This window comes from Eptatretus burgeri, chromosome 4, assembly GCF_056783735.1.
Source record: "Eptatretus burgeri isolate ZD-2024b chromosome 4, Ebu_testis_v1, whole genome shotgun sequence".
Lineage (NCBI taxonomy): Eukaryota > Metazoa > Chordata > Myxini > Myxiniformes > Myxinidae > Eptatretus > Eptatretus burgeri.
Window position 1 is genome coordinate 63,994,232 of NC_140964.1, and position 17,500 is coordinate 64,011,731.

Here is a 17,500-nt window from a genome sequence, read left to right on the forward strand (position 1 = left end):
TGGCGGTTGTGGTGAAGCGGCGTTGTGGTTGGTGGTTGATGTTGTGGTTGTGGTGGTAATCATGGCGGTTGGTCCAAAATAAAGATAGTAAAAGAAAAACGGCTATCCTGAAGAGTCGCAGCTCGCATAAATGACATGTATTCCCACTAGACAACGGGTTTGGGCCTAACTACACATGTACTTACCGAGATACCTCACCTAAGGGACCTGAATGGTGGTTTGCGAATTTGGTAACCACAACAATATATATATATATATATATATATATATATATATATATATATATATATATATATATATATATATATATATATATATATATATATATATACTTCGTGATTAAACTGTCTAAATCGGTCTCATCAAATCAACTCAGAATAGTTGACTATATTACACTCCATATTAGCAAACTTAACCCTTCCCTTATGGGTTGCACCTCATTAAAGTGCTGATAATCCTTGCAATATTTTTTGATTACAATAACTGAAGGGCCCATCTCTGACGGGCACTTAAGTACTGTTCTTAAACATCTCATATAACCAACTATGTTCTGTGATAGTTGTATTATTTAATTTGTTTCAAATTAAATTATTTTGTGTGCACATATATCTTTACAAATGAATTCTTGCTTCAGTTTCCCATCCACCTCTGGGCTAGGACTAGTACATACACCATCAGGCGATGCTGTTTTGGCTACATGCTACATACATACCCACATACGTGACAGCTGAATTATAATAAGAAGATATGTGGCCTATCAGAAATAAATAAATAAACATAAGGGGGGATTTGTGCTTGTTTTCTGTTTGCTTTAAAGGTGTTATATAATTGCTATTCATTGAGTTTTAATGTAAACATGGACTTGTTACTGCCACCACTGAAGGTGCACAGAGGTTGTTTTCAACCCTCTCTGTCTGGCTGTCATCCGTTTGTCTGTCTGTGGGCACGATATCTTAAAAAGTTGTGGACGGATTCAGACAAATGTTAGTGGACAGATTGTGTCTTTTTCTTCTTGCATATGGCAGCTTGGCTGCTGGGTAGGTTTCATTTTTGGGGGTCACGACTATGCTGCTGATGCTGTGCCCCTATCCCAGTATACTGGTACTCATTTTGCCAACCTCGGAAGGATAACAGGCTGAGTCAACCCCACCATGTGTTAATTTTGCGGAAAACATGGCTTAAACTCAGGACCCAAAGATCCCAAGCTAGCCACCCTCACCACTAAGCCAACACCAGGCTTAGGTTATGTGTGTGACAAGGAATAATTGATTCGATTTTGATGAAGATCCAAATCTGGATCTAGATGCAAAAATTTAAGTGAGTCTACACCATTGAGTGCTCGGGCTAAAAAATGATATATAACATTGCATCTCAAAAAGTTGTGGATGCATTCAGACGAAACTTGGTGGACAGGTTGGGTGTGTGACAAGGAACAATTGATTAGATTTTGGTATATATGTTGGATATAAAACGTAAACTGTTCAGCCTGGCAGAGGTATGCGCTCTACCAAGTGCCGTTTAGTTGAATTTTTGATGATACTGATGCAGTTTTACACCCTAGTGACCATTTATTTCCCAACCCAGCTGCCTTTTTAAAAAAATTGCATCCTACCTTTTTCAAACCTGGAGAGGACATTTTATGTTGTATATTTTGTAGCGTTTTCCTTATTCGTCCTTTAGGTGTCCGTGTTCAAAGAGAGGCTGCACAAGACTGAGAGAAATTTGCAAGATAAATGCTCAGAGTTGGAGAAGGCCAACAACCGGAATGAAAAATTAACCCACAATGTGGAAATTTTGGAACAGGTATGGGTCTCGGGATGTTTCAAAAAGTTAAACATGTTTGGGCCATGAGATAATCTGATTTTTTTTTCCCTTTCTTTTCACTACAAGAGCCAGGCTCCTTGAAGAGCAATGTTACATTGACAGTGGGTTAGTGGGGCAATAATAGGGCACAACAGGCTTGGGACAATTGAACAGGAAAAGAAAAATTAGAGAAGGGGAAGAAACTGAAATAAGAAAGTAAGGGGGTTGGGTTCGGAAGGGTTAATGGAAGTAATAGAGATCATCGGTTAGGAATGAGGATGACATGAGATTGTCGTGCATGACGTTTTTGAATCTCTGGAGCGAAGAGTGAGACAGTTTCATGGATAGGAGAAGCTAAGAATAAAAGTCGAAATGTGCAGTCAGCCATAGATTTTGGAAGTTTAATCAGGAGAGGGTAACTGAAGGAAGGTGTGAATCCTGGAGTAGATGGGGAATGGTGTTTTTGCTTGAATCTGGTTCAATCGGGAATCAACCCTAGGACCAAGCGATTGATAAGTGAAGATGCTACCAACTGAGCTATCCTTTGTGTTTGTGAATAATCACCAAGTAAAATGACTCATTACGTTGTAATGTGGAATTAAAGTGCTACAGTCATTGTACAATCAGGTGTTTTCACATTGTATGAGGTTTTGTTTGATCAGTTGATTTTCATGCTTGCAGGACAAGCTTCGAGAGTGGAATCATGCTGAACAGTTGCACCAGATGAGCACGGATGTGCGAAACCGCCTCGAGTTTCTGCAACTGGAATGTTCACGACTCCAGACCGAGCTGGAAGAGATGACTCGAGTTTGTCAGGAGAAGGTAAGTGCATCAAGCTACGCTTGGCAGTTTTGCAGAAATTGCAGAAAAAGAATGTTGTTACTTTTCCACAACAATTCTTCAATTGTATTTGACTAGAAGCACTCGTTCCTTCAGGGAGCGCCCAGGGGGTCATGTTGTTATCTTTATGATTATTAACATGTCGGCCCAAATTCGTTGGGAAATTTAAAGTGGTGACATTTCCACAAAGTGATAACTTCTTCTGGGACACAACAAATTTTAGCACACACACCACCAGAGAGCGCTGTGTGCAATTCTGCGCGCGCGCGCGCGCGCACACACACACACACACACACACACACACACACACACACACACACCACAAATTTTAGCACACATACCACCAGAGAGCACTGTGTGCAATTCTGTGCACACACCCCACAAATTTTAGCACACATCAGCAGAGGGGGCTATTTCCATCACAGACACATGCACGATATGGCCAAAAGTGTGTAGACACCTGCTCGTCCAACATCTCATTCCAAAATCATGGGCCTCCACTCTTCTGGGAAGGCTTTCCAGTAGATGTTGGAACATTGCTGGGGAGATTTGCTTCCATTCAGCCACAAGAGCATTAGTGAGGTCAGGCAGTGATTTTGGGCGATTAGGTCTGGCTCACAGTCGGCGTTCCAATTCATCCCAAAGGTGTTCGATGGGGTTGAGGTTTGGGCTGTGTGCAGGCCAGTCAAATTCTTCCACACCGATATCAACAAACCATTTCTGTAAGGATCTTGCTTTGGGCACGGGGGCATTGTCATGCTGAAACAGGAAAGGGCCTTGACCAAACTATTGCCACAAAGTTGGAAACACAGAATCGTCTAGAATGTCATTGTATGCTGTAGCGTTAAGATTTTCCTTCACTGGAACTAAGGGGTCGAGCCCAAACCATGAAAAACAGCTTCAGACAATTATTCCTCCTCCCCCAAACTTTGCAGTTGGCACAATGCATTCAGGAAGGTAGCATTCTCCTGGCATCCACCAAACCCAGATTCATCTGTGGGACTGCTAGATGGTGAAGCGTGATTCATCACTCCAGAGAACGCATTTCCATTGCTCCAGAGTCCAATGGGTGGTGAGCTTTAGACCACTTCTGCTGACGCTTGGCATTGCGCATGGTGATCTTAGGCTTGTGTGTGGTTGCTCCGCCATGGAAACCCATTTCATGAAGCTCTCGACAAACAGTGGTTGTGCTGACGTTGTTTTAACAGTCAGTTTGGAACTCGGTCGTGAGTATTGCAATGGACAGACAATTTTTCCATGCTATGTGCTTCAGCATTCGGCGGTCCCCTTCTGTGAGTTTGTGTGGCCTACCACTTCGTGGCTGAGCTGTTGTTGCTCCTAGACGTTTCCACTTCACAATAACAGCACTTACAGTTGACTGGGGCAGCTCTAGCAGGGTAGAAATTTCATGAACCGACTTGTTGGAAAGGTGGCATCTTATTACGTGCCATGTTGAAAGTCACTGAGCTCTTCACTATGGCCCATTCTGCCAATATTTGTCTACGGAGATTGCATGGCTGTGTGCTCGATCTTGTATACCTGTCAGCAATGGGTGTGGCTGAAATAGCCGAATCCACTAATTAGAAGGGGTGTCCACATACTTTTGGCCATGTAGTGTATATACATATATAATACTTACATATCCACATACACCATAGCTCCAATATATTTAAGCAGAGTACCCACTCTATGGGCAATCTTGTTCAAAGTGTGCAACACGTTCTTTTGACATACCTTTCTTTGGGTGGTGTATATTGTGGTAGAAATTTTACACAAAAGAGAAAACACTTTATAATGTAATAGATCGTTTATTGTTTAAGCACACGTGTGGAGAGAAAGGCTTGTTACGAGGGTAGAAGCAGATCTCTGACTCTGAGCTAGGATACATGGTCTTTTATATGATTGGAAATAGGGATGAGTCAAAGCTACAGAGGGTACTGGCAAATGAATACCAGACTATAAGAAAGCTCTGTTAAACAAAAGTCCTTCAAAGCAAAGAGAAAAACAATTCCATACAAAATATGTGAGTAACAAGATAACGCAGGGAAGGGATGCGTGCCTTGCTTCAGGGTATGCGTGGACAGAGAAACTTTCATTTACTTTCGGCAATGATAAGCATTCAGCACAGTAGGCCGGTGGAGCATCTGTTTACACATATATGGAATAGCTTTGCAACACAATGAGAAGTCCATAGCCTCAGCAGTCCGACGAGACTCCTGTTTTACAATCTAAATAAGATAACTTTTGAAATACAATGAGAAGGCCGAGTCAATGTGACTCATGTTTATACAAACTTTTCAATACAATGAGAAGGCAGAGTTAATGGGATTCGTGTTTATACAAACTCACTTCGCAGCTCTTGCCTGAATTCAAGGTTCAATTGGACAAATCTCCTTGCCAAAACATTTAAACATTGTTTATTAAATCTCCCTGGCCAAGTAAGTTTTAATTATTATCCTTATTATTTTATTTTATTTTATTCTTCGCAATTTCCCCATTTTGTTCTTTCAGAACAACCCCAATGTTTGTTCTGAGAACAAACTCCGAGAAAGATTTAAATGTCTCCGGCTTGCAACAAGACCCGCTTCTCCAGCACCACCCAGACTTGCACTCCATTTGGGGTCATCATTGTAGCGAGTGAATGTAACCACCATTTTCTGTGGATGCCACCACCTCCAATTGTCGCATTTCCATGCATTTGGGGTGCCCAGGTAGTCTGCAGGAAGGGAGTTCTGCACACACCGAATATACCCAACAGGCCTTGTCTAATGCTCATTCTTCACAATCCATTTGAGCAAGCCATCCCAACCCACCCCTCCATGTCCATATTTATTGCATCCTTCTCATTGTTCCAAGTCCCCTTACCAAAGTCATTCAATTGTACTAACTGTTGAATCCTCTAAAAAAGATTTTCGTCAATCTTTGTGGCACGTGTGTTTGACTGTCCTTGTTCTCATAAACTTTCACCAACACGATGTCTCGAGTAGATGATACGCTATGTTTTTGATTTTCTGGGTTTTCTGGATCTTCATGGTCACTCAGGGATGAAAGGTGCGGAGCGGCTTCATGTGCCACCATCGCTGTAACTGTTGAAAAGCATCTCATACATACTCCAATTTCTGTTTTGATACATGCAATAATAACAATAGTGGCGATCAATATCATAAGTCCTATAAACAACATATTGAGTAGCTATGCTCCCCAACCACCAAATATCTTTTCCAACCATGACCTGATGTTCCACCCCTTATAATCACGAGTAGATTACCCGTTCCATGGACGGGTGGCAGTGGTGGTTTTGGTAGTCTGTTCTGTGGTAGGCACGTGATAGTACTGGACCAATCATGTTCGGTGATGTACCTCGGGCTCCGTAACGAATACTCAGCGGCCTCGGCTTCACTTTTTAACCCTTATAAGCTTTGCTCATTCTCTCGTGATAGCAAGCTAAAAAGTATAGGGATCCAGTCATGTATACTAAGTACAATCTGAGTTTTGTTGACCTTTGACCCTTCGTCGAGGAGGAGATAAACACTCAGGTCCATTATAGTATAGATGATATTTGCCAACTCTGCTTAAATTTTCCCAGCCAGTTCATCGATCTCCTCTGCGTTATCCGGGATGTAGATGTAACATTCCAACCCAATAACTGCACATGTACTTCCATGTGCAGCTAACAAAATATTGAGGGCGATACGATTCTGCATAGCTCGTGTCTGTACGGCAACCATTATAACATTTACATAAGTAAAACCCTCAGCAGTCTCATTCGCAAGCTTCTCTAAAGAGGCTACCATGTTAATGATCTCCCTAGCAGCTTTTCCCATGCCATAAAAGTGAAAGGCAATCATGAAGAAGCTTTCAGTTTCTGAAATAGATCCCATCTTTATTCTGTGGCCTGAAAGGTGATCGGTCAAGAATATGGATTTGGGGTATTACATATCCTAAATAAAAAGACCCCCATCCATCGTACTGGTAACTATGAATATGCCCACATATGAAATATGTATTGTTTGAAGGTGCCGAGGGTTCTACGAGGTTATTCATTCGTATTTTTATATCTTTCCTTATCCTGGTAGTTTGTCAATGGTTATCTTTTCTGCCCCATGTTCAGCATAATATTGGCACATTGAGTTACCCAAGTAAGGTCCATTTCCTTTCCTTCAAACGAGACAAACTATTCCTATTTCTCTATTTATCACCTCAAAATGCGGTGGGTATGTCTCCAATCCTTTCCCCTTAGATAGTGAGGCAAAGGTTGTCATATACTGAGGAGAGTGGTGATCTCTTTCCCCTGCATATAGGAAGTTACATTTCTCCAAATACTTAGGATAGTACCAGTGCCTATAGTCAGTACAATCCAACCCCCCCTCCCCCCCTTCCATTTATTTGTTATCTCTCGCACTTTCACTCTCACTGCTATGTTTGTCTTTTCTACTCTGGAAAGGGATGGGTTACTCTGTCTACGAACCAGATACCCACATATATCTTCTGAGAATGGGACTGCCGGGAGGGACAGTCCATGCTTGGATGCGTGGGGGAGCGGCAAGCAAACCCAACACTTGCTCCTGTTCATACTTTGAGCACGCTGCAAAGATATTGCTTAGAAAGTGTTCAGCGGATGTCCAGTTATCCCTTCATGTAACATTATTCCTCGTTTCAGGCATGACCGTGGACGTACAGTGCTTACGTCCCCTCCATGCCGTCTCGCATTGGGTTCACAATTACGTGAAAGGGTCAAATAAGTGTTTATCCCATCCTTTCCTTGCTCGTGCAAATATTCTAAAGGTTTACATCCCTTTGTCCTTCTAACTCTCCCATGGGCTATTCCTTGTTTCTGCCCAAGCTTGTCCATGTGGTTGCCTGTTTTTGTCCAGCATGTCGTGACCTTCCCCGTTTCGTCAAGGCTCATCCTGTTGGTTCACGAAAAAATATTTTCACGAAAAAAATAAGTGACCACTGTATTCGTTATTGTTGTGTGTCTGTCTGTATGTCTGTCTGTATGTCTGTCTGTATGTCTGTCTGTCTGTCTGTCTCTGTCCCGAGCATAGCTCCGTGGGTTTTGATCCGATCCTGACAAAATTTTGGTGGGAGGTTTATATCATGATCTAGTTGTGTTTTTCCTGAAAATGGGCGTGGTGCGCCCATTATGGGCGGAGCCACGCACAAAAAACGTGTTTTTAGGGGGTAGCCGATTTCAATTTGCATCTTCTCCGAGGGGTTTGTCGAATCTGACAGGGGTTTCGGTATTTGGTTAGTCCAATGGGACCTGCATGGCCCCACGGAGCTCAATTTTTTTTTTTTCATTTTCGTCCCAAGGTCAAGGTCACAAGGTCACGGACTTGGAAAATTGCGAATTTTGACGTAAAAAAATTTTCTTCTCCGAGGGGTTTGTCGAATCTGGCAGGGGTGTCGGTATTTAGTTAGCCCAATGGCACCTGCATAGCCCCACGGAGCTCGATTTTTCATTTTCGCCACAAGGTCACGAACTTAGAAAGTTGCGAATTGTGTTTTTTGGGGGTAGCCGATATGAATTTGCATCTTCTCCTCGGGGGTTTGTTGAATCTGACAGGGGTTTCGGTATTTAGTTAGCCCAATGGCACCGACATAGCCCCACAGAGCTTGATTTTTCATTTTCGTCCCAAGGTCAAGGCCACAAGGTCACGAACTTAGAAAATCGCAAATTGTGTTTTTAGCGGGTAGCCGATTTCAATTTGCATCTACTCCGAAGGGGTTTGTCGAATCTGGCAGGGATTTCGGTATTTGGTTAGCCCAATGGCACCTGCATAACCCCACGGAGCTTGATTTTTCATTTTCGTCCCAAGGTCAAGGTCACAAGGTCACTAACTTAGAAAATTGCGATTTTGACATAAAAATCCATTTGCTCCAAGGGGTTTGTCGAATCTGGCAGTGGTTTCGGTATTTGGTTAGCCCAATGCCACCTGCATAGCCGCACGGAGCTCGATTTTTCATTTTCCTCACAAGGTCAAGGTCACGAACTTAAAAAATTTCGAATTTTGACAAAAATCATGCGACCGCCCAAACTTTGTGAGCTAGGATGACAATAGTTTTTATGCATAATCTTGAGGTCATTCCCCACCTCAAGTGTTGAAACCATTTTGCTCTGTCTCGAACACCTTGCCCATGGCGCCCCCTTCAAGTTTGTTTTTATGCTGATTTCATGAAAGTATAGATAATCCGATGAGTACGAAATGCCATATAGCCGATATGACGTTATATTGTTCCTGGAATGTTCCAGAGGAAGTTTTGCACCAAAGGTCATAATCCTTGACCTTTGACCGTTAACGGTCACAAAGGTCAAATTTTCAAAGTTGTGGGAATCGAACCGGCTTTTCGACCTTCTTCGACGAACTAACTCCAATAAGCTATAGCACGTATCCTGTTTCCTTATTTTCATGTCCACAACATTGTTTTGTGACCTTTAAAGGTTTTGCAAAGGTCAATTTTTTAAAGTTGTTGAACGAAACCGGGTTTTCGACATTTTGCAGCGAATAACCTGTCACTCGTACGACATCATGTTGATCATTTTTATAACTTGGTCAAACATTGTCTCATTCTTGACTTCTGAAACAATGTACATCGTCAAATACCGTTCGTGAACCATCGTCGTCTTCAGACTTGTCCATTATTACAAACGTCATGAAGATTATGAACACAGTTGCTATTAGCACTACAAAGCAGGACATGAAGTGTTGGTAATATTGTTACGGCTGTGGAAATTCGCAAACCACCATTCAGGGCCCGTAAGTGAGATAACTCTAAGTTCATGTGTAGTTAGCCCCAAACCCGTTGTTTAGAGGGAATTTATGTGATTCATTCGGGCTGCGACGGTTTGAGATAGCCGTTTTTCTGTTCTATCTTTATTTTGAACCAACCACGTCTCAACCGACATCACACAACAACCACCTTAACCACCACGCCAGCCATCGTCACCAACTGCAACCACGCTCCAACCCTCAGACAACAATAACGCCAACAGCCACGACCTTTACCTTCACAACTCAATCCCGCAAACATCGCATCACCATCATTCCCAAATGGCACCATAACCATCAAACCACCACCGATAAACCCTCCAACACCGTCACCTCTCTCCTTCTACGGCCATTCCCGCACCACCTGTGAACACTGAGTGTCGGGCTGTCTTGGGCTCGTTCAAGATACGCACCGAGCCGCGAGTGCGAATAGCGGCCTTTCCGAGGGAGAATTCGGATCAAGAACGCTACACGCCCACTTCTGATCCGTCCAATTAGCAAGCGCGGAGCGGCTTGACCCCGCTTCCCGGTACGTCTGTGTGAAATCCATATTTGCAAATTCTAGGATCAGGGGAGGTTCACGCCCACTTTTCCTCCGTCCAATTGGCGAGCGTGGCTCCGCCCCCGAGGTCATCCTGATCCAGAAATTTGCATATTGTTTTCTCCTGCCGGCCTATAAAACGGCGAGCGCAAGGCGAATAGAGGCAGAGTCAGTTTTTGGTTGGAGAGCAGAGTGTGGCAGTTATGTTCTGGATGATGTTATGTACCCTCTTACTTTTCAGAGTGCTCCTACATCATGTGCTACCCCATACGAGTATTGAGTCTGTGTAAATAGTCGCACTTTTATCCTTTGCCAATGTACAGGCTGCGATAAGCACGCATAATTCTGTCTGCTGTGCTGAATAGTGTCGAGGCAGTTTGCTGCTTTCTAATACATCTGTCTTGGAACATACTGAGTATCCTGATAAGAGTGACCAGTCCGTTGCCCTCGTCGACGACCCATCTACGAAAAGGATAATTTTGGGATTTTGTAAAGGAATGTCCTTCGAGGCCCAGTCACACCTTGACGTTTTAGCCAGCTTATGCCGATTTTTGTAAAATTTGTCTAAAACGCTGGTACACGTGGAATACGTTATGGGTAAGTTTTGATAACATTGAGAGCACCCTGAAAAACACTGCCATACGTCGTTGTACGCTGGCTTTAAACGTTGTACTTTTCGGTTGTCCTCAAATTTTCCATGCTTGAAATTTTAAGACTTATGCCAGCGTCTGACTCACACGTTCCGCATAACGCTGGCTATAGGTTATAGGCACGTTACGCGATCGGTGACACACACCGACACACGTTACTTGTAAGGTGCTCATAAGTCGAAACACATCAAGGTAATGGTTAGCGTCAGTGTTCCAGTCTCCCTGGTTTTATTTTTTATATATATTTTTCTTCCTTCCTTCGGTATGATGGTGATTTTGACACTTCGATTTCTATTGCGGTTATAATATAATATAATATAATTAATAGGCTGCCGCTCAACGAATTAAATCATAATCGCACTGTACACTGAACACCGTCCGTCATACCGAAAAAAAAACAAACAAACAAAAAAAAAAACAAAAAAAACCCGGGAGTCTGGAACACTGACGCTAACCATTACCTTGACGTGTTTCGACTTGAGTACCTTTCAAGAAACGTGTGTGGATGTGTGTCAACGATCGCATATCGTGCGTACAACTTATTCCCATCACAAGCGGAGCGTGTGTCATACGGCAAGTACGTCGTAAAATTTTCAACATGTTTAAAATTACAAGACGTACTCCACTTAATACGACGTATGATAGCGTACTTTAGCGTTCTATTCACGCATACCAAACTTACCCATACCGTATTCGACGTGCGCCAGCGTTTTAGACGCATTTTTCAGAGGTCGGCATACGCTGGCAAGATCGCCAAAGTGTGACTGTGATGTTGACACTTCCATTTCTGCGGCGGTTATGATTTGAATCGTTGTGCGGCAGCCTTTTAATAGGCTACGTCACGTCATCGTCGACGATGCGTGCAGCGCGCTATGCCTAAGTTAGACTATCGTTGGGCGTAGGTTGTGAAGGCCGACAACAGGTTCAGCATTCGTTGGTATAAGTGATCTATTACACAACGAAACGTTCTGTGTCCGTTACTAGTACGTTATGCATAAGACCAAGTCGTTATGAATACGTCCAAATCTTAAAAAAAAACATCAAAAGTTCAACGTAAGCCAGCGTTTTACATACATTTTAATACGTTGCCATTGCTGGCTAAAACGTCAAGGTGTGACTGGGCCTTTAGAGCAGTTCGGGAAGTAGCGGTCTGCGTCATTACCTCCTCACAGTTATGTTCCTCCCCATCTTTCTCTGTTGGCATTAAGGACACTGGATTTAATGCAGGACACCGTTCAATGACTGTTTGCAGCTTGAATCAATACCAAGGCATACGTCATCGCTCTTACTGCCAACAAGTGCTGTGTTTTTGCCTTTAGTAGGATTGAGCTAACACAATGCGGAACTCACAAGACTAAAGGTGACGGCATCATGATCTGATCAGTAGCCTGTACCACATATGATGCTGCCGCTACCACCCGTAAATGGGGGGAAAACCCTTGCGCTGCTGCATCCAATTTGGTCCTATAGTAAGCCAACGTATACATCTTATCCCTGTGCTGCTGCTGCGTTAAGACGGCCTGAGTGAACCCGTCCCTTTCATGGGTGTACAAGTAAAACGTTTTATCGTAATTTGGCAGGCCCAAGGTTGGCGCTGTTGATTGGGCTTTCTTTGCTTTGGCAAAGTTCCCCTCGGTCTGTTCTGTCCACTTTTTTGGCTCAGGTGCTTTGTCTAACATCAAGTCTGACAACGGTCTGATTAGCACTGCATAATCCGGCACCCATTGCTTCCAGTATCCAGCCATCCTCAGGAAGCATCTCATTGCCTTTTCGTCTTAAATTTAAGGATATTGAGTATCGCTTGGATTGTCTCACGTGACGGTCTTCTTGAGCTTCCGTCCAACACATGCCCTAAATATGTGACGAGGCTCACACAGCTGCAGCTTATCCTAAGATACTTTGTGGCCCTTTTCAGCCAACGCTTTCAGTAAGGTTAATGTATCTTTCCTGCATTTTTACTCTGACGTCGATCAAACCAACAACTCATCTATGTACTGGATCAGAGAAGACCCTTCTGTTCGTTTTATATCATGCAAATCCCTTTCAAGTGCTCGCAAAAATATCGTGGGGCTATCCGTGAACCCTTGTGGCAATACAGTCCATGTATATTGTACTCTCTCGTAAGTAAAGGCAAACAAATACTGCGAGTGCTCAAGGATTGGGACGCTGAAAAACGCACTGCATAAATCAATTACCGAGTAACACGTTGTGTCTGCTTTTATTGATGACAATATAAGTCACTGGATTTGGCACCACTGGGTGGACTGAAAGTATGCACTTGATAATTGCTCTTAAGTTTTGCACGAACTGCCATGTCTGCTTCCCCGGCTTCTTTACAGGCAAAATATGCGTGTTGCATTTGCTTACAGTTTCCCTAATTATTCCTTGATTGAGCATTGCTTTAAGAACTGGTGCAATTAATTTATTAGCCTCTTCACGAATATGGTATTGGTTAATACTACGTGGGGACTTTGTTTCTTCCACTTTTATAGTTACCGGTTCGGCATCTTTTATCCATCCCACATCAATAGGGTGTGTGGTCCACAATTCCTGCGGTACTTGTTCCCAAGTTTTGGAACCCAAAAGAGGCTGTTTCCACAGGTATCCTTCATCGCCACCCATGCGATACAAATTTCTATCCGTCACCTGGCACAAATATTCCTGAGGGCACTGCTTCAATCGAGTAATCATCGGTCCCATCTCCATAGCTCTATGCTCCTTTGCACTGTCAATGTGATATGTGGTGTTACATCACTCTGTTGTTGCATCATTTCCTGCTGTTCCTGTGTAGTTCTTACCTCCAGTGCCATTCCTTATTTTCCTATCCAAAGATCAGCTGTTTCTATACCAAATTAGCTTCCCAACATAACTTTTACCCAATTTTCATACTTAACGTCTTCTTCCGTGGTGACATAGTCTGCTGTACAGTGTAGGGGCTCTTCCCATTTCATCGCGTTAATGTGGTAAGATTCAAACCCTGCTGCTAAATCAAGTATTACTTTCAGCTCCGTTGGATTTTATTTAGTTACGTCCCAAACATTTCCTTCACACAACCGCCACCAGTCCACTACCGGCCCGACCGATCGTGATTACATCTCTAAGGTCTCTTCCTCTTTACTCTCCGGAATATTTACAGACACCCCATCTGGTGTGCATCTCACCGTACATCCTAGACGGCAAAGTAAGTCTCGTCCTCACAAATTTACTGGTGTGTTATCTGCAAACAAGAAAGCAAGGTGGCCCTCTAAAGACCCATGCTTAACAGTTAATTTTGTGTGACTGGAATTCTGTCGGCGACACCTAAAATTCCGATTACATTAGCGTTTTGTTGTGATAGTGGTGTGTTCGGTATAATGTCCTTTCTGATTGTTGAGTGAGTACTGCCCGTGTCCAGTATAAACGATATGTCTTCCCCATTTACCGTTAGATTTAAGGTTGGCTCATCTAAAGGGGTTACTGTTAACAGCGGTAGCATGGATGTCAACTCGCTCTTGCACTGTCGAAATACCATCTGCTCTGAGGCTTCGCTCACTGATTCCCTTCCGGCTGATCCCTAAACTGCAGTCGGGGTTTTTGAATTGGCTGTCCGTGATGCGGACATTCATGTTTCCAATGACCCTTTTCTCCGCAATTATAACAAACATCTGGTCCTAAAAGGGGCCTTCGTGATGGTGTATGGTCTCTCCTATCAACCCCTTTCCTGCCTGCCCCTGCCCTCCACTCTGATCTGATAGGGGGAGGGGATCCTGGAGTCTCATCATCGGACTCTTCTATCAGGCTGACATGCGGGGCTGTTGGAATCTCTCCCGTCGCAGGCAAAGACGGATGATTACTCCAGTCCTGGCTGCCCTCCTCATTTCCTTTCTCCTTTCGTTGTTTTCTCCTATAATCTGCTATCTGTATCATTTGCAATTGTTCTCTTTTAACAGTTTCCCTCTGTATTGCGATCTTAAAGCAATGCTTTGCTGCAGCCAATACCTGCTCTGGTGTTTCCGCTTGCCATCCGATCTTTTCCAGCTTTATTTGTTTAGATATTGATGGTAACAATCCTTCTACAAACAAACTCGTCAACAAGTTATAAGGTATTTCTCAGCCGCCCATCCCCGCGTATTGGACTATCGTTTGTCACAGCCTATCCATAAAATCATCTGGGTCCTCACCATTCTTTTGTTTACAACCATGTATTTTTCCCCACTTTACTTCAGGTGGCTTCATAGCCTGTTTCATATGATCTAGCATCTATATATTAATACTGAAGGACCAATTTTGTGCTCCTCCTAGCGGCCGCGTCACCTTTTTCTCGGTACTGTGACCTGGACTGAAAGAAACTTCGTACCTGTAAGAGTGCATCGCACATAGTGGCAATAGTCAACCTTCAACTCTGAGGCAGAATAAACACTTTTCGTTTTACATTCGTTTACATGGCAACTTGTGACGTCACCGCTGAGAGGCGTCAGGACGTCATGACATCATCGGTCATTCGATGACGTCACTACGTCTGTCGTCGACAGACCGTCACCGCTGAGCGGTGTAATTCCACTCCTCGAAAATAGCGTCTGCAATGTAAAACCCTCTTCTGCACATGCTGACTACCTCAGAATGTGAATTTGACTCAAAAAATGTAACAAGAAACATTGTATCTATCTTCTATCTATATATTAATACTGAAGGACCAATTTTGTGCTCCTCCTAGTGGTCGCGTCACGTTTTTCTCGGTACTGTGACCTGAGAAGTTTTGACACGGTGTTTATACGTCAAAGTAGACACGTGCACAAATCAGGGGACTTCTTCACAAGGAGTAGTGTACACCAAAAATGTTGTCTACAAGGACGTTTTGTAGGCCTCATTAGGTAAGGCCATGGAGTACATCGACTGGGATCCGGCTCTTACAAGAGCCGCCACTGGTTGTCATATTGGGCTCATGGAACGGAATCCATCTGTGACGGGATTTCGGCTCATCATTATTATTACTCTAGTTTCGTACTCCGCAATGGTTTTTGTTGGTACTGAGTCCAGCCACCCTGATAACTCTTTCATCTTTTTCCACACCTTTGCTGGCAATACTGTCATCATTAAACTGGTCACGTCCATATGGGTAGCAGACTGTGCATTTATGTGTTGCAAAATTTGGCCCGCAAATCCTTCTCGGTCTTCATCTGTAATTGTATAGCTTGTAAATCACTGATTCTGTGGGTGATGCACTATTAAACGATTTTGAAGTGCGTAGGTTCCCGAATTCCACATTGCTTGTTCAATCGTCGGGCACTTTTTTCAGGTTTATTTCCCATTAATTTATTTTCCTCAATCATTTTTTTCATGTCAGATGCTACCCCTTTGTTAGGGCTTCCAGCTACTTTAAAGGTCGCACCAGAGCTTTCTTGGTTTACCTGTGGGTTCATTTGAATATTCCCTCCGTGGGGTAACTGTGAGGTCGAAGGCATCATTGCTGGAAACAGTTTCTGTACCTCTTTGATAGCTGCTTGCGCATCTTTTAAACTTCCCATTATGCTTGCGCTTTTTTGATTGCTCTTCCCTTTTAAGGCTGTCCTTGACCCATCTACCAAAAACTTTCCAATCCACTAACTTCCTTGTGGATTTGTTCTTTTCCCTTTTAATGAACCCCTTTCTCAAATTTTCTATCCTATCTCTGTGTTCTCCCTTCGGGAAAGTTTAATTTGACTTTCTCTGTCCAGTCCGCCCATAATTTCACATTTTTTGAAGTACTTGTTCCATATTACTTGTACGTATATTCAGTGCAGGTCCCGCTGTCAGGGGAATCACTATCCCTTAATTTCCCTGTGTTGTTCCCCAATGTATTTCACCTTACTTCCGCTTTGACTACTTAGGCAGTCCTCAGTAAGTCAATATCAATGGCTTTCCCATTGCTTAGATCGCAACAGCTCCGGGTTTCTTTTCTCGTTCTTACCAATGACGTCTCCGCCACACCGTGACTGTCTTATGACCTTTCATGCAGCGCCTTACTTGGCGACTTAAAATGGTTGGCAAGATGTCAAGCCAAATAAATAGAAGTGCCAATCCCTTAGCCTCTTAAAGTCCTTGCCCAACACTATCCATGGATCCACCCTTTTTTATACAATAAACGATCCTCGCATGCTTACCTTTAAATCTCAGTTTGGATCTGCACAGTGTCTACAGAGAGAAGCAGAGCAAATACACTTCTATCAAGAGATTTCAATAGGCCTCTCTTACCTTTTTCTAATCTCTCCAGGTGCCAACTACCCAGTGTTCACTCCACTGCTCTCTCTGGACTGGCAGATCCCATATTCATCGCCAAAATCTGTGATGGAAATTTTATACAAAAAGAGAAAAGACTTTATAATGTAATAGATTGTTTATTGTACGTATAAGTACACGTGTGGAGAGAAAGGCTTGTCACAAGTGTACAAGCAAATCTCTGACTGAGCCAGGACACAGTCCTTTATATGATTGGAAATAGAGAGGAGTCAAAGCTTCAAAGGGTACTGGTTAATTAATACCAGACGAGAAGAAAGCTTTGTGAAACGAAAATCCTTCAAAGCAAAGAGAAAAACAATTCCATACAAAACATGTGAGTAACAAGATAACGCAGTGAAGGGATGCATGCCTTGCTTCAGGGCATGCTTGGACAGAGAAACTTTCATTTACGTAGGCAATGATAAGCATTCAGCACAGCAGGCCAGTGGAGCATCTGTTTATACATACAAGGTATAGCTTTGCAACACGATGAGAAGTCTATAGCTTCAGCAGTCCGATGAGAAGTCTATAGCTTCAGCAGTCCGATGAGACTCCTGTTTTACAATCTAAATAAGATATAACTTTGAAATACAATGAGAAGGCGAGTCAATGAGACTCATGTTTATACAAACTTTGCAATCCAATGAAATGGCAGAGTT

At 43.1% G+C, this 17,500-nt stretch overlaps 1 protein-coding gene across 18 annotated transcripts in view; it reads left to right on the plus strand.

The window, feature by feature from the left end:
* LOC147028222 (uncharacterized) overlaps nt 1-17,500 on the plus strand; it is a 128,195-nt gene that overhangs the window by 101,398 nt on the left and 9,297 nt on the right. For 17 of the 18 annotated variants that reach the window (XM_085878418.1, XM_085878419.1, XM_085878417.1 and 14 more), the window contains 2 exons: nt 1,681-1,803; nt 2,485-2,625. In XM_085878418.1, coding sequence (XP_085734544.1) covers nt 1,681-1,803; nt 2,485-2,625 — 264 coding nt within the window. The remainder of the gene's footprint in view (nt 1-1,680; nt 1,804-2,484; nt 2,626-17,500) is intronic. The other variant, XM_085878427.1, reaches the window with a different exon arrangement.